Below are 27,170 nucleotides of genomic sequence, written 5' to 3'. Positions count from 1 at the left end.
GACTGCGTTCATGAGGAGCGGCAATATTCCCGTTTATCTGCATGGTAAAGCACTTATTGATTGAGCTCGGGAATTAATTTTCGGTTGAGCACGGATGAGGATTGGACCTAAACCACCATTATACTACGCGGCGGTAAAACCAGCCTTTTGCAAACAAGAACGCGCAATTAAGACGCCACGATTAAAAGCGCAATTGAGCGTGGACGTTTACGGGTTTCGGAGGGAATCATCCGAGGGGTGGGGGTGTAGGCGGGGGGTTGGGGTCGACACGGAGGCGAGCGGGAATCACATTTAGATAAACAAGCCTCCAACAAGCGGGATGTTTCCGGGGGAAGGCTGTTAAAAGCGGCGTTTTTGATCCAGACCGTGGCCTTTGTCTCTGCTTCACCTCCCCGCCCGGGGGACGTAAAACGTTAAGAGTCCCGCTATACAGCAGCAGCCGCCGCCGCCGCCGTTGCCGCGACGACAGACCATAAACCTGGCAACGCGCGATTTATGGCGTTCTTCCCTCGCCGGGAGCCCGCGCGCTCGCTGTTATGGCCGTGTTCCAAGTGTCACGCCCGTCGTAAATCTCTAATCGGGACTGGTCACACTTTACCAAACACTGCCTGATGCCCTGGGCGGACTTGAGGTGGGAGGGCTGTGTGGTAAGGGGTTGGGTTTTAATCACAGCTCCCCGGTTGAACAGGGTCGTTCGCCGTTCAGTTTGGTTGGAATGAACAAATTTTGCAAACCGGACCTTGGAATGTGTTTTTGGAAAGCCTGCTCTTTGTCTTTCTTCCACTGAATTTTTTTTTTTATCGAGGACTTTGTGTACTTTTTCTTCACCTTTGCGTTTTGGTTGAGAGCCCAACATGTTGTGTAACAACATGTTGGTTTAAACGCAAAGGAAACAAGACGCATTGTGCGAGTGAAACGGGCCACGCTCAGCGAAGAAGCTAAATGTAATTACTCCGTGCCTCATTTTAATGGCAGCTGGCAATTAAACCAACTGAAGATGCATTTCCTCTCTAATGGAACCTTGTGTTTTTCTAGAGCAATAACAGGACACATCGCAGCTCAACCTGAGAGCAGTACAACTTAGTGTGTTTAGCACAGTTGATGTACGACGGCAAACGCACCACGTTAATTAACACCCCGATTTACTCCATCTGGTATACCTCTTTATAGCGACATATTACTAAAGGTGGACCTTCACGTATGAACCAAAAGCCAAGCTAATGAGATTGTCGGGCTTTGGCTTTGTCTCATTAAATCGACATTTTCACCATTCTCATTAACCACGTTGAACCTTGACTTTAACAACCACCTACGTAGAAGAAACGTCCCACTCAAACACGTAGAGACACACACACACTAAAAAATAAATTGTAAAGGAGACTGCAGTGTCACCAACCTGCTTCTCTTGTCTCAGCAAACAACACACACACACACACACACACACACAAGGCCAATTAGAGAACAGCCCAGAGTCTATCTGACTATCAGAGAACCACTTACCAAACTTTATGAGCGTGTGCACTCAAACACACACACACACGCTCAACACTGCACAGGAAAATCTCACAAACACAAAACAATTTCATCTCATTTACCAATACATGTCAAGGCAGGTATAGACGGTAATTTCAGCCCAAAGAAGGATTGGAACCTAGCCGACACAGTTATAGCAACTAAACAAGCAACCGACAACATGAACGTGGGCGGGAAGCAAGAATAACAAACATGAAGGGGAGAAAGAAAACAAAGCTCTGAAGCAGTACCGAGATTCATCTCAGCAGCTATAGCTGGCTTGTTGTCGGGGACGACGAGGAAGAAGCCGCATACGACACGACGGTGAGCTGAGATTCAATTAACGTCTCGATCCCGTCCCGAAAACCCTGGGGTCTCACTGAGCCAAGGCTAAACTGAAGTAGCGGTTATTCTACCTTCCGCGATGGTGTCGACGCCAGCGCAGGGCTGTGCGATTCATCAAATTTTCATCCCGATTTCGAATAAAAAAAAAAACAGCGATTATCATCAGCTGGATACATATTTGGATTATTTTTTCGATCCGTACATTTTCTATTCGAACATTCAGTGTATTTGTTTAACGGGAAATTTCGAAGTTCTCAGTTACAAAAGTGTTTTTTTTTGGAGAGAAACGCTGAAAAAATGCATCATGTTTTCAAACTAAAAGATAATGGTGATTTTAATATTGACAAATAATGGTGACTATGATTTTTTTCCCCATAACGGAACAGCCCTAGGCCAGCGCCCCTCTCACTGTAGTAATGGAGCCTGAAGCCCTCCCCGGTGGCTTCCTGGTCAGAGTAGAACTCCAGCCACAGCTGGTTGGATGTGCTGACGAGGGAGCGGCCCAGCATGGCCGTGCCCGTGTAGCTGCCCAGGAGGTGGGCCGCGGTGTCCTTGCCGTCGTACACCTGGGAGGGGGGTCAACAAGAAGAGCAACAAAGGATGGTTCAAAAACGTACACGTGTCGCTCATCATCGTCAGGCATGGGATTATGGGGCCGGGTTTGGGTTGGATGGCTACGAGCGGTTTTGACTACATTTTACATTTAAGGCATTTAGCAGACGCTTTTATCCAAAGCGACTTACAATAAGTACGTTTGTCAGAAGAAAGAGAAGCAGTATATCGCTGTCGATACATTTAGGATGTTCATGAAACAAGTGCCAATTACTAACAATCGCTAGGTTAACCCATTTCCCGTATACAAGGACAACAAGTTTCTTGCTTTCTAAGGGCAGTCTATCCTTCTTCAGCGATTCTACCCTAGAATCACGCAACACAAGCTAGTTATGAATATTTACTTTGCAAAAAATAACAAGCATTGCATTCCTCAATATTAATTTTTGGATGAAAACCAGATCCTAGCTTCAGAAAACCTTTGGTAAGTGTTTGGCTATGAATAATCCTTCGGTAAACTTCCTGAACAACACCAGGTCAACACTGAATACCAAGTGTTTGTCAATGACATTTGGTTTTAAAAGAAAAACACTCAGAGGTTAAACGGCATTTAGTTCAGTCGCCAAACTCTGGTGACCTGCAGAGGAGCCAGGAAGAGTGGGGGCTGCAAACAAGACAAGGATGTGTTTTCTTTCTGGTGTCCACCAAATGATAAGTCCAGGCTAATTAAACGATCCCCGACCTCCAAGCGCACCCACCGTTAGATCATGTTTTACATCAGCCATATCATCCTAGTGGTGCCTGTGATGTAATCTGCCTGAAGGCTCCCCATTGTCATGACGATGATAAGATGACAAACAACATTCAACTCACAAACCCTCTGTGACACATCCGTATGTCACGCACAATTTCCGAAACAAGGCAGAGCGTCGAGTTGTCCCCTGAGCAAGACACCTCACTCCAACTGCTCCCGACGAGCTGGCTGTCGCCCTGCACGGTGATCAGCTGCACCGCCCTGACTCCTCCGTCGGTGTGTGAATGTGTGCATGAACGGGTGACTGTGAGGCAATGTTGTGCAGCGCTTGGATGGGCCACTGGTTGGAACAGCGCTCTATAAACCCGGTCCGTTTACCTTCTACTATCGTTGTTGTTTTTGTACCTTGATGATGTCTCCCTGCGCGAGCTGGAAGGCAGTGGCGGTGACGTTGATGCCTTTGCCCGTCTGTACGTGGATGCTGTACACACACTCGTGGCTGTTGGCGTAGTTCATGGGGTAGTTGGGGGACAGCAGGGCGCCCTCGCTGTCGGTGACCGTCGACCCACACTCGGCTACGGGACGGGAGGAGGGGGGGGGAGATCAGAGTCACGTGACGGCACGGACAGACTGAACTCTGAATCTGCTGAACTTATAATGTAATGCGTGTGGGTTATAACAATGACAGGGGCATTATGATGTTAAGAATAACGTTGATGTGTTTGAGCATTGATTGGAATATTATATCCATTCATCACGACAATAATAAGCAACCGAATCCAAATGCATCATGAGATATTGAACGCGGGATAAGCGGCCGATTTTAAAACCATTACAGATTTAATGATTTTGCATGCAGGTTCTTTTCTTTAGGATTTAGGATTTAATAGCACGCGTTCGATTCCACACAGCGGGGGGGCATGTTTGACCGAACCGGAGCGCATAATCGTGATATGTCAGTGCTATGTTTAATGCATACAAACAAAACTTGGCCCAACTCTTTTTACTTATTATTTCGCAGCATTTATGAGCATGCATATTTCATCACTTATTATTCCCAACAAGTGAGCAACAGTAGATTCGACGAGATATAAAAAGATATGTCGTGCCGTTTGCCTCCTTGGCCCTCGCTTCGCGCCTTGTAATATTCATGCCGCCATAACCATGTTAATCGCACATGGGGACTAGTGAACAGGCATGAAGCGTTGCATCATGGGACGTCATAGCACTCGTAGTTGACACAACAGGATGCTGTGAATTATCTTCAGAGTGAGCACTTACGGGCGTACGAGTCATCAAATTAGGCTTCTCCGCGGAGAGGTAGGAAAATATACTCCGGCAAAAGTACCAAAGCGATGTTTCGCCAAGCACCTAGTGCCCTTAAGTGGAGCTAGATCCTCTGCACTTATTTCACCCAAGTGGCTTCAATCAGTCGAGGAGTATGCATCTCTGTGCTTTATGCCCGTAATGTGCACCTCAAAGTCGCGGGGAGCAAAGGAAAATGAAACGACAGCCGGCGCATGTTAAACCAGTTAACAGTCGTTCGGGGAGAAAACACACGCTTGTGACGATAATCCCTGAATAGTTTACCCTTTTAACTCCTCTGGCAAACCTCTTTGTGTCTTAATGTGATTCTCTGCGTGATCGGGGAAGAATACGATTGCGATAACTGTGATTAAGGCGTCGTTTAGTGGAGCGAGGCCAAACATGACGGAGACGATAGCCAGAGTGCTCTGCATAGCAGCGGCCCCAACATGTGTTTGGTTGGGAAATTTAAGCCGGCTTAATCTGGGCTGAGGAGGCCCCATCGCCCCCTAAAGCCTCGAGAGATCGGAAACCTTTGTGTGGCAAGGGCCTTCGCCAGCTTCAGCATGATCGGTCTTCGGCCAGGGCCTCACACACAGAGAGCCTTGGATTGATTACAATCACAAAGGGCTCAAACCAAACCAGTTGATCTTGACGCACTCGGTCTTTCATTGGGTAGAGAAAAACTGCGTCATGCAGCAAGGAAAATCCTTTTTTTTTTTTTAACGGTTGGGTCAAGACTGTTAAACTCTGACCCGTCATGAAATCTTTGCCAACATGATTGAAATGAACGGTTGCGAATTCCGAACGCGAACGAAAACAACAAACGAAACATAGTGTACCTGCCGGTGCGTGTTCAGTCACAGGCCCTCCCTAGCTGAGGTTTGAACGTCGTCAGAGCCACGGTACGAGCAACCACCACCACCACCACCACCACCACCACCACCACCACCACAACAGAAGGACTGAAAGAGCAGCAAAAAGGAGTCGAAAGCGCTGACCACGTACCCACACACCTTGGCAGAGGGGCGCTCCACATGCGCCGCCCCCCCCCCAGACACACCACCTCCCTGGCCCCCTGCAGGCGGTAGCCCGCGTTGCAGGTGAAGGCCAGTGAGTCGCCGATCCCAAACCTGGAGCCCGCGTGCCCGCCGAACTGGGGCTTGCCGGGGTCCTCGCAGGGTTCAAGGTCGTACTCTGGAAGGGGGGGGGGGGGGGGGGGGGGGGGACGAGAAATATTACGGTAATGTTGAATTCACGTATCTGGTGTCGAAGCGTCTTTTGAGTGTGATAGAAAAACATGGAAGGCCTTGTTTTGTTGAAAGAAGGACCGACGTTGTCATTCATTATAAAGGGAAAGGAAATATGAATAACGTATGATTCATGCTAATTATATCTAGTGCCAATTAAATCCACGAGCTTGAGCGTTGGGATCGGAGTACGAATTTGAAGTACTTTTTGTACCCAGTGCTCGCACCAACCAAAGGCTAAACAAATTGGCAGCCCTTTTCAAAGGTCATAAAAGTTTTAAATGCATTGCTTAGCAGGCAATCCATAGACTCTAATTGCGGAGCACATAAGGACAAAAAGACTGCTCTAATCATCAGATAACTGCATGAATATTCATGACCACGCGAGGGTTTGCTCCGCCTCAGCGAACAGCGGGCAAATATCTATCTAGACCGCACGTGACTTACACACTCATTTCATCGTTATTTTCCCACGTTTTTTCTATCTCCCTCTTTCCCCCTTCCAACATAACCCCCTCCCCTCCATTGCATTCATCTTATCTCTCCCCCTTCTGGCTGTATCTCTCTCTCTACCTCCCCTCCCTCTCTCCCTCCCTCCCTCCCTCCCCTCCCTCCCTCCTTTTCTCTCTCCCTCCCTCCCTCCCTTCTTTTCTCTCTCCCTCCCTCCCTTCTCCCTCCCTCCCTCCCTTCTTTTCTCTCTCCCTCCCTCCCTCCTCTCTCTCCCTCCTTCCCACCCTCCCTCCCTGCCTCCCTCAGGCAGAGTGGGGGGATGGTGGGGAGGGAGATACGAGTCTGACGTCCGCTTTGATGATCATCCCGCTCCAGGAGACACCGTCTATACCCCCGCTGACCTTGCCCCCTCTTAATGATCCCGCTTGGATCAACTCGGCCCAACCTCCAGCTCACCCCTGATCAGACACGCAAATCACTGCCTCACATGTTGCGGCTGTCTCGTCTCCTTAAGGAGCGAGCGGGGCTCAACGCTCCTGATCTCCCCGATCGAACGGTCGGACTCTGATCGTCGCCTGTGTTGCTGTCGATGATCGCATTAAGTCTTTAAGCCTGAGCCCCGAACACGCCCTCCCTGTGCCACGCTATTCCCCCTGACGCACCACTTGTTAGACGGAGAAAAGCGTAAATAATCAGCCCCCATCTGGCAGCAAAGAACCACTGCATCCCCCGTAACGCGCCATCCCACCTTCCCCACCTTTCTTTTGATCCGGACACAGCGTGCCTCAACCTCTCATCCCTGGCAAAGACAGCGATCCCTCCAGCTAAAGCCACATGCCTCTCCTCCCTCCCTCCCCTCTCTCCCACCCTCTCCCCGCCCCCCCCCTGCTGTCCAACCCTACTGACCCTCCCTCCCTCCCTCCCTCCCCCCCTCCCTACTCCAACCCTCCAACCCTCTTCATCCTCCCTTTCTCCTCCCACTTCCCGCCCCCAGCCCCACCCGAGAAGGAGATGTTGAAGCCCTGCAGCGATATGGAGAAGTCCGAGATGAAGCGGAGCTGGGCCTTGAAGTTCCCGTAGAGGCCGGCGTTGACGGGCGCGGGGCGCTCCGACCCGGTGAGCCGCGCCAGGGGGCGGCTGAAGCTGCCGTTCTCCGTGATCAGCAGGTAGTCGTGGTGGTCCTCCAGGTGGAAGGAGTAGAAGGTGAACTGGACGCCTGGAGCGAGGGGAGGAGGAGGAGGGAGAACGGAGAGGTTCAGAGGAGCCAAGGGCCTTTTGGCGGAGCACGTACTTTTTTAAAAAGTCGCGGTCGAGTTCCGAACTTGGACACTTGGACCCACGAGGCTAGGATAGGATATGTCGTATTTTGTGTTCCTGGTGTGAAACACCTTTCTGAATGTTTTTGTGCTTTGGTGCGAAAAGTAGGCGTTTATTGAGTTTGAGTGCGATGCGACCGGCAATGCGAGGACATTAATTCTATCCGTGGCATGGGCCTTCACACCAATCTCGGATTTAAACGCGAATGTTTAGGACAGAGGTTTATCAAGATGGCCGCCAGGGGATGAGGCCCCCTTGAACCCAGGGGAGAGAGTGTGATTAAATAGCTGATGGGACTGTGGGAGGAAAAGCCCAAAAATGTGTGAAACTACCATCAACTTCTTCCTGGACACCTTGGGGGGGGGAGCGCGTGGTGGGGCGTGATAGCCAATCAGCAGGGAGAGTGAGATCAGTTTGTTGCAAAATGGCAACGCACAGCAGTGGTTTCGATGAGGCTCTTTGAGGAAAGGTTTGGCATCGAATCAAAACAGCAGGGACAAGATTACAGACGTCAGCGTTGAGTTCCATCAATTTCCTGTTGAAATCATGCGGGGGGGGGGATGAAAGAGGAGAGGTGCCACGCAGGGATCATATAAACGGTTATGCTGTAATGTAAGACGAAGAAAAACTGTGATATGCCATCGTTATGAGTGTTATCAATTACCCCTAATAGGCTCATTTTGTAGCAATTTGAGGGGAAATTATTACCGCAATCAATTAAAAATAACAACAGGAGGAAAGGTGTAACGGCAGTTCATCTTAATGCCGCAGAATTAAACGCCATGGAAGCGATTATTCGTCAACCTAAATGATCAGCTTTTTTTCCATCAGCTATTTTTTTATAAAGAATTAAAGAAGATGCCCACGATGCAACAGTGCGGGGTAGAAACAAAGCAAGGAGGTGCCAGGTGCATAACAAGAAAGAACCCCCCCGCAGTACCCCAGTGGCACCAGCAGCGTGTTCTCCACCATACCGTGCAGAGCGACGCGGGCGGCATGAGGCTCAGGAGGCAGAGCGGGTCGGCTGGTCAACGGAGTGGTTGCTGGTTTGATCCCCGGCTCCTCCTAGCTGAGTGTCGAGGTGTCAAGACACCTCACCCTAACTAGTCCTGACGAGCTGGCTGTCACCTCGCGTGGCCGACCCCGCCGTCGGTGTGCGAAAGTGTGCATGAATGGGTTAATGTCAGGCCTTATGGTAAAGCGCTTCGAGTGGCCACCGGTTAGAGAAGCGCTATAATAAGGGTCAGGGATAGGGTTTAATATCGTAGTAGTCGTAGTAGTGGCAAAGATTAAAAACGCAGGTCCAAAAACCACAATAACAACGCGATACCCGTTTCCACGTCTACCGTGACCTTCCCGGATCGCCCCGAGCGCTCCCTTCCAACCCGTCACGTCGCGTCAGACGCAGAGGCTCGGGAATTGTGCCCAGGGTGGGAGACCTGGGTTCGGGATTACCTTTGCCATGGCTGACCTCCACGGTCCAGGTACAGTTGAGGGAGCTGGGGTAGAGCTCCGGGAAGCCCGGAGACAGGATGATACCGCCCGGGCCTTGGATGTCGCCCCCGCACGACGCTGAGAGGGGGAGGAGGAGGGGGAGAGAGAGAGAGAGAGAGAGAGAGAGAGAGAGAGAGAGAGAGAGAGAGAGAGAGAGAGAGAGAGAGAGAGAGAGAGAGAGAGAGAGAACGAGAGAGGGCAGAGAAGAGATCAGGCCAAGGTGATGCTGACATTGATGCATGGACACCACACTTTTATTTATTGCACTCCTAAATGAATCCCTCCTTCCATCCCCGGAAGGAGGGGTCTGTCTTTCGCCGTTCCTTCTCAAGGTTACTTCCTTGATTATTAAGGGTTCTTCATTGCCCTTTGGGGGGGGGAGGGTGGCTAGGGTTGACATCATAAAATTGACATCATTTCTGCACAAATTGACTAACAAATTGTTATTCACTCGAACGAAATTGAGATATGGCCCTCTGCTCACCATTTTAGAGAGAAGGGCAGACTACTTTTCTAAAAGGGGCTTGCATCATTGGAGCGGAATAGCATTGGTTGAGAGTGAATTCAAAAGGTTTGTTTGGCACATACACACACGCGCACACACACACACACACACACACACACACACACACAATCACCAGCGTGAAGCAGTAACAACTTTATATAACACCTGCAGCTCAACACACCAGAGGTGGGCGGGGCCATAGGTTGGCGGAGCCAAAGCGCAGGCGTCCCGCAGTTGAGACATCAGCGTCCACCTGGCTATGGTGGGATGACTGGTGACATATAGCGCTCTGACAGGAGAGCTCTTTATCTCATCACAATAAGTTAATAAGATAGAGCCTTTGGCCTCAAAGGTCGCCGGGGGCAACACAGGCTAATGCTATTTCCGCCTGAAGGTTAACCTGTCTAATTGGGTATTGTTCAAAAAAAGAAAACACAAGCTCTTTTCCCCGACGTTGTCACATTGCCGTGCACCTACAAAGGTCATCACGCATAAAGGGCGCCGTTTGGGGATAAAAACAGCGTTGAATAAATGAGGTGCAGTGCCTTTTTTTGTTTCCTGTAGGCCCCGGACGTTAGCCTGAAGTTGGCAACGACTTATAAACACTCGGCTGGATCGCGCCGCGATGAGACAGTTTTGGTCGGCAAATATTAGAGAAACGGTGAACGACTTTAAAAAAGGAGGGAAACGTGGGGAATGCTAATAAGCTGGATCACAAGAGGAGCCCCGGGGCGGCACAGCTGTATCAGACGCACACAGACACAGGCAGGCGTGTGTGTGTGTGTGCACGTGCATGCATGTGCTCCACACGTGTGCATGCACTCACACATACCAACAAACACACACTGACACACACATACATGTGCAACAGACGCACACATACACATACACGTCACAGGCACACACACACACGGACGCACACCCTCTCTTTCCTTCCTTCCTTTCTCTCCTAGCACCCAAGGGCCCTCCAGCAGCACAACACATCAAGGCCCCCTGGTTCCGCGCTCACCAACAAAATTATATCACATGTTTTTATTAATGAGCTAAAATTACATAAAGTCATTAAAAGTGGATGAGTACAGTCGGAGGTAGCGGCGTGCGGGGGAGGCGGTGGTCATGGCGACCGGGGCCCCGGGCGCCGACACCTGTAGGATGAGTACGCCGCCAGGCTTCCGTGCAATTTGCCGAGCCGCGCCGACGCCGTAAACACCAGGCTCTGAAGCGCGCTAGCCCCCCTCCCTACCCCTCCACCCCCTACCCTACCCTACCCCCCAGTGCTCTTTGCCTTCCCTTGTGTCATTCGGACGTTTCAGCAGCCCGCCGCCATCGGGCGGCGTTGCTTGTTCGTACTTCTATTTACGGACTGAGCGGTGTCGATCCTGCATGGGCGTTTTTTTGCGAAAACAGCGGAATGGGGAAAAAGCGTAAATAAGCCCAGAAATTATTGTTTTTTTAGGTTCAATGAAAGAGAAGGGATTTGAGATTTAAAAACAAACCTTTTTCTGTGGGATGACGGCGCTCTGCTTTTTTAGGCGAACACGACTCCGAAAACAACCTGGGTGTATCGGTTCAACACCGATTTTGAATATTTTTAGAAATTTAAAAAACTTGTTACTTTGCCGAGTTTCTGCTCCGAAAAAAAACCCTTCTGGTGGATTTGTTTAAACAGTAGAGGTTTAAGTGCTTCTGAGAAAGCGTTTGCCCGATGCCGACTGGACCGCAATGTTTATTTTAGTTTGGGAATAAAAACAACTGCAGAAAAGAGTCCAAGCCAATGGAATTAGCTTCCTGCAAAACATCAATTACTGTCTGTGCAAATCAAACGGCTCACAAAGGGAGCTTGTACCGAGAGACGCTGTGGCCACGCTTAATTTCCGAATCAATTACATCATCCGCCGAACATCAAAACTATCACGCCTGGATTACCACACTGGCACACACTGGTTCGCACGCAAAGGATCATCAAACATCATAGATCACAGCCCTGACATGTTGTATTTGTTTTATTCATCACGGCTCACAAAAACATAACATAAAAGTGGGCACTCGGTTGACCGTGACTTAACCCCGTGCGTACCACGTGCAGTATGGCGGAAAACATGCCCGGGGCTCTGCATGAAACGATAACACATTGTTTGTCCGGGTCACCAACGTACCGTCACAGGTAGGCAGCGGGTTGCTCCAGAAGTGGTTCCTCTCGCAGGCCAGCGCCTCTTCATGGCTCAGGCGGTAGCCAGGCTCGCAGCGGTAGCTGACGGTGGCGCCGATGGACAGGTCGTGGCCCAGTCGCGCCCCGTTTACCGGGATGCCCGGGTCCATGCATGAGTAAGTGTCCAGGGTCACGACTGGAAGGGGGAGACGATAGACAGTAGATGTTAAAAGATCTCCTATTATACTACTTTTCTGGTCTTCATTTCTTATTAATGACTCCTATAGAGCAACCTGACATGAATCACAGCACAAAAAACAATGTTGATTTTCAGGAAACTCTCTCCTCTCATTTGGGCGCTTTCAGCATTCTCTGTCAACACTCGGCTTCGTCCTTCTCCGCCCCCTCGCCCCCCTCCTGCCAACCCCACTCCGTTGTGATTGGTTACCTTCCGGAAGAGCATGTTGCAGCATTACCATACATGGAAAATCCGGATTGTTCTACGTGGATAAATCCCGGAAATTTGAACAAGTGAATTGCGACCGGCGTCCCTAGTGTTTAGCGCTCTGCACAGCCACCCCAGACGGTCAGCAGGGAATACGTCTACATGCATGTACGTCATTATTTGACACTTTAGTATGGTTAAACATGACTATAAATCATTATAACAACGTTTATAGGTCATGAAAGTCGGAAAAGCCTAATAGGTGCTCCTTAAGGACAGAACTGGTTTGGGATGTTTCAGAGGGTTTTGAGATGGAGAACGATAGAAGGCAGTAGACATTAAAGACAGGAAGGGTTTGGGATGTTTGAGAGGGTTTTGAGATGTTTGAGAGGGTATTGAGAGGGAGAACGATAGAAGACATTTACATTTACATTTAGGGCATTTAGCAGACGCTTTTATCCAAAGCGACTTACAATAAGTGCATTTGTTACAATAAGTACATTTCTCATAAGAAGTGAAACAATATATCGCTGTCGGTACAGTAAAGACGTTCATAGAACCAAGTGCAAGTATTACAATCGCTAGGCTAACCCATTCCCTGTGTAAAGCAACGATAGCAGCTACTGTAGATGCTACACAATTAAGTACCTTGAATAAGTGCCAGGACGTACAACATTCAATGGTGGCTGTGCATTAGTTTCTATGCAGAGTCGAGATGAACTCTGAACAGGTGAGTTTTGAGTCTTTTGCGGAAGCTGGTGAGCGATTCTGCGGTCCTGACATCGGTAGGGAGCTCGTTCCACCACTGAGGTCCCAAAACAGAGAAAAGTTGTGACTTTGCTGATCGACCTTTGCTTGCTCTTAGCGATGGCGGTACCAGACGTCCAGCTGAGGTAGTTGAGTGGAGGGATCGAGCTGGGGTGTGTGGCTTTACTAATGCTTGGAGGTAGGCAGGGGCAGTTTCATCGACTGCCTTGTATGCCAGTACCATCATATTGAATCTGATGCGAGCTATTACAGGGAGCCAGTGGAGGTCATGGAAGAGGGGGGTTACATGTGAGAACTTTGGTAGGTTGAACACGAGGCGCGCTGCCGCATTCTGGATGCGCTGCAAGGGTTTAATCGCAGAGGCAGGGAGTCCAGCCAGGAGCGAGTTGCAGTAGTCGAGGCGGGAGATGACCAGTGATTGGACTAGAAGCTGAGCTGCTTCCCTTGTGAGGAAGGGCCGGATCCTGCGGATGTTGTTAAGTGCAAATCTGCAGGACCGGGCCACCGCAGTGATGTTTGCGGTGCAGCATAACTGATTGTCCAACACTACACCAAGGTTTTTGGCAGTTGGAGAAGGAGATACAGTGATGTTCTCAACAGTGACCAGTAAGTCCATGCGTGGGCAAGGAAAGGGTAAAGACAGGAAGGGTTTGGGATGTTTGAGAGGGTTTTGAGATGTTTGAGAGGGTTTTGAGATGTTAGTGAGGGTTTTGAGATGGAGAACGTAGACAGTAGACGTTAATGACAGGAGTGGGTTGGGACGTTTGAGAGGGTTGCGAGATGGAGAACGCTAGGAGAGAGAAGAAGTGAAGGACAGGACTGGTTTGAGATGTTTGTGAGAAGGAGAACGATAGAGGACAGAAGACGTTAAGGAAGGGGAGGGGGTTTTAGATATCTGAGAGGGTTTTGAGATTGAGAACGTAGAAGAAAGTAGATGCTAAGGACAGGAAGGGTTTCAGATGTTTAAGAGGGTTTGGGGACGGAGAACAAAGACAGAAAAAGTAAGGAGAGGAAGGGTGTGAGATGTTTGAGAGGGTTTTGAAATGGAGAACGATGGAAGACAGTAGACGCTAAGGACAGGACTTGTTTGAGATGGATGGCCATGTGGGGTAAGTTATTTTGCCATTGAATGGTGTTTTGAATAATTTGACACACGCTTCATGGCAGGAAAATGAAATGCATTTTAATGATGAACAATACAATGAAAAGGGTAGCTTCGTCGAGCTGCGCATGTGACTACTGGGTTTCCTTGATGTGGGATGGGCAAGGATGAGCAAGGATGGGGTGTTTAAAGCTCATTTTTTATGCTATAGTTAATAAAGATTCACGATAAAGACAACATTTGCTCTATATGATAAATGTGGTGCACTTGACTGATTGTAAACAAAGGCCTTAATTGTTTAAATGTTTCATTCTTCATAAACTCAGCATCAGTGTAACTAATGAAATAAATTCTACGTGTATTCCTTCGATTCCAGAAACCATGAAACTTCTCGGCCCCATTAATTCCGAAAAGACAAAAACGCTGACAGGACCAGCAATGCCATTACGGAGATAATGACAGGGGTAGGTTAAGGATCCAGGTTGGATGCATAATGAAGAGCAAAGCAACTTTTTCTTCCTCAAAGTCAGACTGCTGTTTTGACTTAAGCTTGGCTTTAATAATTCACCCTGGTTGTCTGAATGTGTGATTGGGGGATTACCCACACACACAGAAGGCCACGACACATGGGAAGAAAAACAAGACAAGGCTGCAGTTGTTGGTTTAATACCGAGATGTGCCAAGAATGTTTAACCGGTCAATACGACCTGTCTAACTTCAGTGATCTCTGATTGTTTCTGTTACAAAAGTACGCTCCCACAGCAGGTAAATAAATACTCCCTGTGGCCAGAGGAGGTCAAGAGGTCCAAGTGAAGGCAGACTGGAGAAGCTAACCTCTGTGTCCATCTATACAGCGTTTAACGTCACTTTAATGCATTCTGCAATGGTTCTGTCAGACAGCAGTAGGGGAGAGCTCGCTTTGTTACCATGGTAGAGATAGGAAAAACTTTCTACTTTAAACTTTAAATCCCACTCTACAATAGACCATTGTTCCAGAATAATGGTGGTGTTTTGAGTGCTGCTTCTTCACATGTTCACACAAGGTGGGACGACCAGGATGTGAAAGGTGGGGGAATCCACCACATATAACTATGAGGACTTGTCCTACCAGACAGCACATCAATCTAAACCCAACTGAGGCCAAGCTCTTACAAACCCAGTTCACCGAAGATGGGATTCAAATATGACCTGCAAACATTGCGAATGAGGCAATTTGAGGCAATGTTCACCCGTTACATTACATTTGGAAAACGTCTATTTAAACAAATCTATAAATGTTTGTGTGAGTGGGAGCACATGTGTCAAGGATCTTCATGATCGCGTGGTATATTGAAAATATATTGGAAAGTGGTTTAAAACAGTGGTTCTCAACTGGTCTAGCCTTGGCCAGGACCCAAATCTATAAAGAATGTTACTGCAATAATATGATAATAGTATTGCAGCAAGCAATGAAGTCCTTCATGTACTATTGAAACCATTGAGTGAACAAAGTGCTGAAACAAGTCGGGCTTAACTCAGTAAAATGGTAATTCATTAAAACATGATTCAACATTGAAAGATGATTTAATCCATGAGCTTCCCTCTAAAAGCTCAGGTTTGGCATACGCTCTGTGACTCACTGAAAACAGGCACCCCCACGTATGTGATAGGAACCCCCAGTTGAGAATAACTGGTTTAACTGGCAAGTTGTTGCTACCACCAGTAGCCAATACCAGGAGGCTTATTTCTAGTGTGGATTCTACAACAAGCGGTCTCTGCCAACACCTCAGACTGAATAAAACGACAACGTATTTCAAGCATCATGCCAATCACACGGCATATTTGAAAGCTGCGTTGATGTGGCTTCAGGCCCGATACTTCTGACACCGGTAGCCGGTACCAGCGTGCTTGTTGCGTGTGTGGAGTCATCAGCCAGCGGCCTCGGCTCAGACCTCAGACTGAATAAACACCTTAACACCTCAGACGGATCAATGGGCGGTCTGGGAGAACTGATCACTGGAGGGTGACCTCATGTCCTGCCGAGCGGAGTCGGTTTGAAATTGGAGCGATTCGCAGCTGGAGCAGAGTTAAGGAAGACCGGTTCAGTCCGGCCGGCCAGGCTGGCTCGATAAGTTATCTGAGGAACACGCCCCTTTTTCTTGCCACCACTTAAAAGCTCCTCAAATCAGTGAAGTCATCTATTATTCCGTAGAATGGAATAACTGTGATTACGACAAGAGGGCGAGTAATTGCTAAAGAAACTGATTTTTGATATTGACTCAAAGAAATAAATCTGATCTTGATTATTTATTATTATATATATAAAAAAATCAAGACCAGATTTATTTCTTAAAAATCACTCACCCCCTCATTATAATCACAGTCCTTTCCATAGATATATACATGGAAACTATATATGGAAATTATTCTTAGAAGGATGGCAACAGCGCCTCCAAGCTGAGGAGGCACTAATTGATGACTAACACGCTCCTAATTATTCGCAAATTAAGCACACCTGTCAGAAGCAGAGTGACTTCTCTGATACCACTGACACAATTAAAGCAATCTAAAGCAACCATAAACTATCATTATAAAAAATAAAGAAAAAAGCTATATGCAATACAAAGACATATTGAATATTATGCACACACACACACACACACACACACACACACACACACACACACACACACACACACACACACACACAAATACACACATTTGAAAGAAATGATGACATGTATAGGAGCAGAACGTTCAGTTTGGTGCCCCTATCTAAAGGCACAATTCAATCAAACTCTCTGCAGTAGTTTCCTGTGATTGACACGGGCAAAGTGTCAGCACGCAGAACACTAGTCTATTGTGGGCTGTCACTCCGATATCGGCAGCTGTGCTCAGCAGGGCTCCAGGTTAGGGCTGTTGTCCCCACCCCCCTACCCCCTGCAGATACACAGGGCCCTCGAAGGAGAAAATAGCTCCCTTTCAACGTCCTCAGATAACGAAACCTGGACAACGAAAAATGCACCAAACCATACTTTTACTTCCAAACCAAGAACACGGCAGATTTTCTCTCCATCAAATCGACGTGTGCGTCTAGAATGCGTCATTTCAACTTTATTTGGATCCATACATTCCAGAGCAGCCCTTCTTGTTATGAACCACGGACAAATGACATGGGCAGGCGCCCCCCTACCCCCAATCCCCCAAGCAGTTCAGCCACCAGACGATAACGCCCATAATTGTGAGCCTAATGCTATCGTGCGTTATTGCTTTCTGATCGCCTCATCACCAGAAGAGAAAACCCGTTCCCATATGAGGAAACATATTAAGAAGCAGACACTAGCAGGCTCCATTCGGTTAATAACACAGATCTAATAACTGATGACTGACAGACCGCCATTCACGACGGGGCCGACATTGTGGAATAAAAAAAGGTTCAATCCGATGCAATACTATTCCTCCAGGTTTTGTTAATCCAGGTGTGTTCATGGCTATGTCTGTGTGTGTGTGTGTGTGTGTGTGTGTGTGTGTGTGTGTCCCCAACCCAAAACATTTGACGCAAGCCTTTATACATATCCGATATAAACAGTGAAACTGACTCAAGTGAATGTTTACTAGCTTTTCCCTGGCCCTCGGTTTTGCTCCATTGCAACCCTGTCAGCAGAACACAAAAGGCCTGATTGGGCGCATGCAGACGCATCCTCCCTCTGTCTGTTTTCACGAGATATCCTCCCGACACTTGGCTTGACACCTACAACAATTTACACTCGTCTTTATTAGCGTGAAAACTGTAGAGGAAAGTCCACGCATGGAACTCCCGAGTAGTGCTGGATTTGTGTGCTTACAGTATTTGAGAACCTTTTTCGCCACACCGAAAGCGAAATAAACATTGAAAGTCAAACTGCAAACGCGAGCCCTGCCTCTCTCTTGGCGTGCAGGCGGGAACAGCTTCTTAATTACTTTTAATTTAAATGTCCAAATGATACCTTTGAAATAACTCCACATTAGCGGAGTACGGCAGCCATTAGGATGCTAGGCGGGACTTGAGAGTGAGACTTGTACCTAAATGCTTTTTAAGATGTGTGCTAAATCAGGGAAGGCACCGAGTGTGACCATCTGCTCAAAAGTTACGGGGCTAATGAGAATGAGAAGACAAACAGCCGATGATCAAGTGTGTGAGGGGATATTTCCTCAAAGACATCAGCATGGGGGGGATCAGCCCGTACCAGGGATTAAACAAAGACCCCGACCCCACACACACACACACACACACACACACACACACACAAACGAACACACTAACACACACGAACACTGCCCTCTGGCCCTATAATAAATCAAGGCCTGTCAAGGCCTGGAGTATCTTTCGGTTTCGGGGGAGTGACAGCCATATACAGAAGCTGTAAGTCAGAGGCAGAGCTTAAAGTACCAAATCCCTCAGCTGACAGACACGGGTCGCCTTGACGGTTGTTATTAGGGGGTTTGAAGGGGGAGGAGGGAGGGGGCTAGGCAAGGGGGGGGGGGGGGGGGGGGGGGGGGGGGAGGTCAGACGTTTTAATAGACACCCCCGCCACGCGCAGCACTCCCCACTTGTTTTCTCTGTGAGTCCGGGCTCCTTAAAGCAGGTCTTCTTCTGAGAAGCGGCTGTGATTCCAGCCCTCCTGCGGTGTGCACACTGGGGTGCGGAGACACGGGGAGGAGAGTGGTTGAGGCACAGCGAGGAGAGCGGCGGAGACACAGCGAGGAGACAGTGAAGACACAGCGAGGAGACAGTGAAGACACAGCGAGGAGGCAGTGAAGACACAGCGAGGAGACAGTGAAGACACAGCGAGGAGACAGTGAAGACACAGCGAGGAGACAGTGAAGACACAGCGAGGAGGCAGTGAAGACACAGCGAGGAGACAGTAAAGACACAGCGAGGAGACAGTGAAGACACAGCGAGGAGAGAGTGAAGACACAGCGAGGAGAGCGGCGGAGACACAGCGAGGAGACAGTGAAGACACAGCGAGGAGACAGTGAAGACACAGCGAGGAGGCAGTGAAGACACAGCGAGGAGGCAGTGAAGACACAGCGAGGAGACAGTGAAGACACAGCGAGGAGGCAGTGAAGACACAGCGAGGAGACAGTAAAGACACAGCGAGGAGACAGTGAAGACACAGCGAGGAGGCAGTGAAGACACAGCGAGGAGAGCGGCGGAGACACAGCGAGGAGACAGTGAAGACACAGCGAGGAGACAGTGAAGACACAGCGAGGAGGCAGTGAAGACACAGCGAGGAGACAGTGAAGACACAGCGAGGAGGCAGTGAAGACACAGCGAGGAGACAGTGAAGACACAGCGAGGAGACAGTGAAGACACAGCGAGGAGAGCGGCGGAGACACAGCGAGGAGACAGTGAAGACACAGCGAGCAGACAGTGAAGACACAGCGAGGAGGCAGTGAAGACACAGCGAGGAGGCAGTGAAGACACAGCGAGGAGGCAGTGAAGACACAGCGAGGACAGCGGTGAAGACGCCACCCCTTCGCTGCTAGATCGTTGGGCTCATGTTTCAGCACAGAGGAGGGTCCGCGTGAACAGCATTCAATTAAGGCCTTTGTTAAGGGGGGATACAAACCCTCAAAGAGAGTTGGGCTCGTCCTTAATAAGCCCCGGTGCAGATTCTCTTTCTTCGTGGTAATGATCGTCTTCGAGAAGTGATGAATCCGTTTCGTTTTTTCCAGGACTTGATTCAGCGTTTTTCTGTCCCTGGGATAATGCGTATCCTTGGCAGAAGGCTCTGTTCAATAGCCTATTGTAACCGCGATTCAACCGGAATTGTTTAATTTACCCCCCCCCCCACTTGGTCATCCCTTCCCACACAAACTGCCCTGCCAACAGTGGGCTTTGGAGTCTTTCTGCTGAATCCTCAATAGAGCCCCCCCAAACAATGCGGCCAACTTCATCGTCAACCTAAATACAGGCCAGTATCACTCGGCCATCGTGACGGTTCGTAAGATGGTGAACCATCTCAGCCTCACTCAGCAACCAGAACCGCTGTCTGGTGGATCTTCTACACTTCCACACCCATGGGGTTTTCACACTACAAGTATCCGAGAAGGTGAACCATCCGGCCTCACTCAGCAACCAGAACCGCTGTCTGGTGGATCTTCTACACTTCCACACCCATGGGGTTTTCACACTACAAGTATCCGAGAAGGTGAACCATCCGGCCTCACTCAGCAACCAGAACCGCTGTCTGGTGGATCATCCACACTTCCGACCACAGGGGGACTTCACACTACAAGTGTCACTAAGCAACATGAACCACTATCGGATGGTGGAACGAGAAGGTGGACTTCCAAAAATAGAAACATGTATTGCAGTGAGGCTATGGATATAAATACACCAGCGGTGGTTGGTGGTGGATGGGGCACGGCGGTGGACCCGTGCCTGCCTACTAATGACGGAGACTAACAAAGTAGATCAACGCCTTCGCGGTGCAGAAAGCAACACATTACACTCGTTGACTTATGGTAAGCCGGGCCGGGCTGAGTGCCGCGCATCTCTGTTGCCTGCCGCGCGCTTCGACTGCGAGCGAAACGCCGGTGCGGCGGCTGTTGTTATCCTCGTTCTATCATCTCAAATGAGTTTCAGCGTTTCTGGGTTTGTTTTGCCGGGTTTTCCGGGCGTTCTGTCGAAAAACGTGATTAGCCTAACGAGGACATCTTCTTTTCTCAATGCGACCCCATCTAAAAGGGTCCCCCTATTTATCATAAATAATGGCCCCACTCGCAATTACCTCCCCCGAACCGATATTCAAATCCTGCTTCTGATGAATACGCCACGGCTGTCACAGTCGTCGCTGCGTTTCTTTTGAAAATGAATGAATCCATTTGATTCAGTGTTTTAATAGTGAGATGCTTTTACTGTCGTTACCAGAGAGTACCTGTCCATTACTATGAACTTCATATATTGATCCAAATTAGATATAAATGTGTGTGGTCTGTGGAACCCTCTGAGCTGAAAAAGCTGGCAAAATATTAGCGACGTTTCAGAGTACAGGCAAGAACAGTCGTCATACCTTCGTAGAAGATCTTGAAGCCGCTATTGGAGCGGCTGTTGTCAGTGGTGAAGAGCAGGTACAGGAAGTTGCCGCTGCTGAACAGGAACTGAGGCACGTGGGTCCCGTTGAATGAGCCAATCAGAGGGGAGAGTAGGTTGGGCCCGTCATGCACTTCCAAGAAGTCATAACTGAGCTCGGTCTGGAACCTGAAATCAAGGTCAACAAAATAGACATACATGGTAATTATATATAATTAAGGTAGAAAATGGTTACATTTAGACGCTCAGAAGAAGGCATGTCGACCGTCAAGTTTGGTGCCCCCCATCCACAATTCAATCAAAAGCTCACTGCAGTAGTTCCCCGTGATTGGCACGGGCAAAGTGTCAGCAAAGTGTCACACACAACACACACACACACACACACACACACACACACACACACACACACACAGACACACACACACACACACACACACACACACACACCCACCCACCCACCCACCCACCAGCGGTCTGAACCCATACTGATCGCCACTCCTCCGTACCTGTCAAAGCTGATCTTGACGGAGCGTCCCGCCTCCGTCTCGATGACCCACTCGCAGCTCAGGGAGTCTTTGTAGTAGCCTGGCCAGCCGGGGGACAGCAGCACCCCCGAGGCCCCGGAGTAGTGACCCCCGCACGGAGCTGCATGCAGGGGGGGGAGGGGGGAGGGGGGGGGGGGGGAGGAGCAGAGGAGCAGACGCAGAGGTACCGCGGTGAGGAGCAGGAACACAACGTAATACACTTAAGAGAGAGAGAGAGAGAGAGAGGAGAGAGAGGAGAGAGGAGAGAGAGAGAGAGAGAGAGAGAGAGGAGAGAGAGAGAGGAGAGAGAGAGAGAGACATACACAAAGGAGGGAGATGATGGAGTGGAGGAAGAGACGGGAGGTGGGATTGATGAGAGGTAAAGGAGAAAGTTGGGGAAAGAAGGAAGTAGGGGAGAGAGAGAGAGAGAGAGAGAGAGAGAGAGACAAGAGACAGAGAGAGAGAGAGGAGAGAGAGAGAAGCAAGTGCTAGAGAGAGAGAGAGAGAGAGAGAGAGAGAGACAGAGACAGAGAGAGAGGAGAGAGAGAGAAGCAAGTGCTAGAGAGAGAGAGAGAGAGAGAGAGAGAGAGAGAGAGAGAGAGAGAGAGAGAGAGAGAGAGAGAGAGAGAGAGAGAGAGAGAGAGAGAGAGAGAGAGAGACATACACAAAGGAGGGAGATGATGGAGTGGAGGAAGAGACGGGAGGTGGGATCGATGAGAGGTGAAGGAGAAAGTTGGGGAAAGAAGGAAGTAGGGGAGAGAGAGAGAGAGAGAGAGGAGAGAGAGAGAGAGAGAGAGAGAGAGAAGCAAGTGCTAGAGAGAGAGAGAAACATAAACCAAGGAAAGGGATGAAGGAGGAGAGCAGGAGACAGGAGGAGGTGGGGGAACAATGAGAGGTGAAGGAGACGGGTAAAGTAGTGGGAAGAAGGAGGGTAGGAGAGAGAGAGAGTGAGAGGGGGAGTGAAGTGACAAGGAGACCGGGGAGAAGAAAGGCAAGAGATGAAAAGAAGAATAGGGGTCTGGGGCAGAGAGAGAGCCAAAGGTGTTGAGGAGGAATGAAGAATATAGAGTGGGCTGAGAGAAGGGGTGAGGAAGGAGGATGGGAGATAGGGAGAGGGGATAAAAGATGGTAGAGGAGAAAAAAAAATGGAAGAAAATGCACAATGGAGAGTGATTGAGAGGGACTGGAGGGGAAGGAGTTTATGGATGGGAAGATGAGCCGGGTGGGTTGAATAGAGGAGAAGGGTGGCGGGGGGTGGGGACGGAGGTAAGAGGTAAGGCGGAGATTAGGGAGGGAAGAGTTGGAGGATATAAGGACAATCAGGCGGGAGGCAGGGATGCAATTTGGGAGGCAAATGAGGAGAAAACGTGGAGCAGGTCGAAGTGAATTAAAAGAGGGGCGGCCCGGCCCCATCCACAAACGAGTCAGCGAGTGTTGGACCAAAACAGGGAGAGATGGAGGGATTATAAATAAACACAGCAGACACTGAAGTAAAAACACATTAAAGAACAGAAGGATTTTTAGCAACCGCAGGAAACTTTAACAGCCAGATTAACGAGAAGCCATCAAATTATAACATGTCCCATAAAAATAAAAAATTAAGGATAATATAATTAAATTAAATATGATCTTCCTTCTATATCGGCAAGTGGGTGTTCATCAGTTCTGTTTTGTGGTGTATTTCAGTCTGCTTTGATTATATTACGGAATAGTGTTGCTCACTTAACCCCCACTCAGGCAATGGTTGACTCACAGATTTAATTAGCTTATTAATCAGCCACAATAAATCAGGCCTATGTTTTATGGTTGTGTAAATTTATCGTTTTTTTTATGATGACCGCCGGGGATTTAAGCTTTAAGCTGTGATGATTAGCATCCACGTTGGACGCTGTGTTATCCGTTCCCAGCTTCCCAGTCTCAAACAAACTACGTTCAACCAGGGAGAGACTGGGGGTCCGGGGGGCGATGACGATGAGGAGCCAGCGGGGGGGCTACCTTCACACTTGGGGATTAGTCCGCTCCACATGGCCTTCCCCTGGGCCAGCTGGCAGGTGATGGTGTCAGCTCCCTGGGTCTTGATGAAGCCTTCCTCGCACACCACCGCGATGGAGCTGCCCAGCTGGAAGCTGTCTCCGAAGCGCCGAGCGTTGATGGGAACGCCGGGATCGGGGCACTCGTTGTGCCCGAACGCTGGGGATGGGGGGGAGGGGAGGAGAGAGATTACGCAACCTAAGTATCGGCTCTTTCAGTGAATCAGCATTTTTGAGGGAGATTAAAAATGTTTTTTGCTGTGATAGTCTTTGATCGCCGGCTACGGTTCCCCTCTCAGACCTGATTTAAGTCCCTGTGAAGATGATATCTGGTACCTTAGGTTATATATCTATAGATTAAAGTCCCTGTGCAGATGATATCAGGTGCTTTAGGTTATATACACATAGATTAAAGTACCTGTGCAGATGATATCAGGTGCTTTAGGTTATATACATATAGATTAAAGTCCCTGTGCAGATGATATCAGGTGCTTTAGGTTATATATACATAGATTTAAAGTACCTGTGAAGAGGATATCAGGTACTCCAGGTTATGTATCTATAACCTAAAGTACTTTGGAAGATAATAACAGCTACTTTAGGTTAGGGTTACATATATCCTGTACTGCTTGTCGGCACTTTCCCTTCAACCATTATTGTATACTGTATAAATGCACATAAGGAGATGGTCGGCAAAGAAGCAATATGTTATTATGTTAAACCTATTTCTGTTCTGTGGCTTTTATGTTAATCATTTTCGGATAATCAACAATATTAGCGCAGTGTTATTCAAGCGAACACACACACACACACGCACACACACACACACACACACGCACACACACGTTGACCTACTGCTGTAGGTGATGTTGAAGCCGCGGCCCGACATGGAGTGGTCCGCCTGGAACTCCAGCTGCAGGACGTTGCTGTTGGACGTCAGGTGGGAGGGCACCTCCGCCCCGGAGTAGCGGCCCAGCACGGCGGCGCCCAACTGCTCGCCGCCGTCCTTGATGGTCAGGAAGTCGTAGGGCGGCTCCAGGTCGAAGTCGTTGAAGGCCAGGTGGATGCGCGAGCCCGGCTCCGAGATGATGAGCCACACGCAGTTCAGGTTGTTCCCGTAGCCCTCGGGGTAGTCCGGGGACAGCACCGTGCCCATTGGCGCCGTGAAGTTGGAGAAACACGGGACTGGGGGGGGGGAAGAGAGAGAGGGAACAGAGAGAAGAGGACGGGAAGAGAGACAGAGAGAGACGGAACAAAACGGTTTCGATTTTTTACATTGCCAAGTTTTCCCCTCTAAGTTGGAAAAACACGGTACTGGGAAGCGCCAGGGAAGAGAGAGAAGAGGGCGAGAAGGTCCAGGACAAAGACACAGCAGGGGTCAAAAGGAAGCCACGCTTTACTTTCAATGTGTCCTGATTATAGGGTTCTCGTTTAAAGGCCCCACATTACACCACCAGGTGTGAGTGTGATTAGTCGTCACAAGCGTTTTGAAAATCTGCCTCTTCTGACATCACAAGTGGGCGGGTCCACCTAGATGTGCGCTGGATAGATCAGTCAACCAGCCTACCCAGTGGACTGTAGCAAACGTAGCTCATCTATCCGTCACACATCTATGTGGACACGCCCACTTGGAATGGCAGAAGAGGCAGATTTTCCAAACGGCTTGTAAAGGCTAATCACACTCACACCTGGTGGTATAATCTGTCACCTTTAAGTATTAAGTGAACTGACGGCGGGGGGTTGATTACATTGAACATTTGGAAACAGAGTTTAGAGGGAAGACCGAGAGAGACAGAATAACACTGTCGATTTTTTAAAACACGGTTTGCCAAGTTTCTTTTCCATCCCCTCCCTCCGGGAAAAAGGTATAATAAGAAAACATGTTCGAGCGACGCATCTAAACCCCCCCGGGTTTGTGTTTTTGGAGTGCTCCACGGCTACACGGAGCAAACCGGAGCGTGAAGAACAATGACAAGAGAGCGGCAAGTGGAGCACACCATGGTATCCTCACGGTATCCTCACTTTCTAACACTAAAACACTTCTAGTCATGGGCCAACAGGTCAGGGCACTACCAAGCGACAGAAGGAGGGAAGATTCTTTTTTCGGACGGATGTGCTCAAGAATATCAATGGACCACGGGTGTGGTCCGTTCGCTGGGCTCAGGAGGTAGAGCGGGTACACTTGCAGCCGGAAGGACGCTAGTTCGATCCCCGGTTCCTCCTAGCAGAGTGTCAAGGTGTCCCTGAGCAAGACAAGTGTATATGTGTGTGTAATACTTGCATGGCTGACTCCGCCGTCGATATATGTGTATGAATGGTTGTGAGTCACTTTGGATAAAAGCATCTGCTAAATGCCCTCAATGCAAACGTCAATCAAAAACAAGTATGTCAAAGTGCTGTTTAAACACACATACGTCGCTGTGTTATTCATTCCCACATCCAGGCTACATCTCAATCAAAGCATATCGCCCCCCCCGCCCCTAACCCCCACCAACCCCCACAGATAACTGCGTTAACATTTGCGTTGGCATCAGAGCGCGGCGCCGTCTCCACTCACATATGCAGATGGGGATATTAGCGGACCACTGATTGTTGTTCTGGCACGCGATGGTTCTCTCGCCGATCAGCTCGAAGCCAAACTGGCATTCGAAGCGGAGGACGTCCCCGTTCAGGAAGCCCCCGCCCTCTTTGTAGCCGTAGAGCGGAGTGCCCGGGTCACCGCAGCTCTCCTTGTCAATCTCTGCGGGGGGAAGCCAGGCAGAACATTAGAGGAAAGAGGAGGAGGGGGGGGATGGAAATGTGTATCATACAGGAGCGAGGGATCCGGAGCGTCTGAGGAAGTATTTGTGGTGAGGTCATCTTTATCTTTAGGAGTGCAGAAGTCTAATCCCCTCGTCTCCGAAAAGGGTTTTGGGAAGTCCGGGTGCTTTTCAACCGAGGAAGGTGACGGATGGATGGGCGGACGGATGAGAGAAAGACAGACAGACTGACAAACAGAGAGGCCGACAGAAACACAGAGAGGCCGACAGTAAGAATGATTACAAAGACAGAAAGACTGACAGACAGACAGTGAGACAGAAAAACAAACAGACAGACAGACAGAAGGAAAGAAAGATGACAAAGACAGAAAGACTGACAGACAGACAGACAGACAGAAGGAATGTCGACAAAGACAGAGAGACTGACAGACAGACAGACAGACAGACAGACAGACAGTCAGACGGAAAGAATGATGACAGGAGGACGACAGAAAGACAGACAGAGCACCAGAAAAAAAGAATGAAGGAAAGGACAAGTTTGACTAGCTGCACAGAGGCACACCAGAGCAGCCATTGCTGTCTGTGCCAGGTAGCGTACCCTTGTAGTTGATCTTGAATCCGATGGAGCCCACACTCTCATCAGACTGGAGATGGAGCCACATCTGATGGGATAAGCTGACAATCAGGTCAGGAACAAAGCTTCCGGTCAACCTGCAGGGAAGGTGCGGCACAAAGACACAGCAGGGGTCGGAAAGAGATCCACGCTTTTACTTTGAATGTGTCCTGAATGCAGCGTTATCTATATTTAAGTATTAAGTGAACTGAGGGTGGCGGGTACATTAGATTCAAAAT

At 49.1% G+C, this 27,170-nt stretch overlaps 1 protein-coding gene across 1 annotated transcript in view; it reads right to left on the bottom strand.

Annotated features, from left to right (window-relative positions):
• LOC307091457 (CUB and sushi domain-containing protein 3-like) overlaps nucleotides 1-27,170 on the bottom strand; it is a gene marked incomplete at both ends in the record, with an annotated part of 210,064 nt that overhangs the window by 114,091 nt on the left and 68,803 nt on the right. Inside the window, 12 exon segments of the mRNA XM_079758444.1 lie at nucleotides 2,267-2,423; nucleotides 3,569-3,738; nucleotides 5,477-5,665; nucleotides 7,169-7,384; nucleotides 8,941-9,057; nucleotides 11,641-11,829; nucleotides 20,986-21,173; nucleotides 21,512-21,650; nucleotides 23,525-23,719; nucleotides 24,415-24,744; nucleotides 26,117-26,299; nucleotides 26,917-27,029. Of these exon segments, the coding sequence (XP_079614570.1) occupies nucleotides 2,267-2,423; nucleotides 3,569-3,738; nucleotides 5,477-5,665; nucleotides 7,169-7,384; nucleotides 8,941-9,057; nucleotides 11,641-11,829; nucleotides 20,986-21,173; nucleotides 21,512-21,650; nucleotides 23,525-23,719; nucleotides 24,415-24,744; nucleotides 26,117-26,299; nucleotides 26,917-27,029 (2,186 nt within the window).

The sequence above is a fragment of the Pollachius pollachius genome (assembly GCF_949987615.1).
Source record: "Pollachius pollachius genome assembly, chromosome: 1".
NCBI classification, from domain to species: domain Eukaryota; kingdom Metazoa; phylum Chordata; class Actinopteri; order Gadiformes; family Gadidae; genus Pollachius; species Pollachius pollachius.
This window is presented reverse-complemented; position numbering and strand designations above follow the sequence as displayed.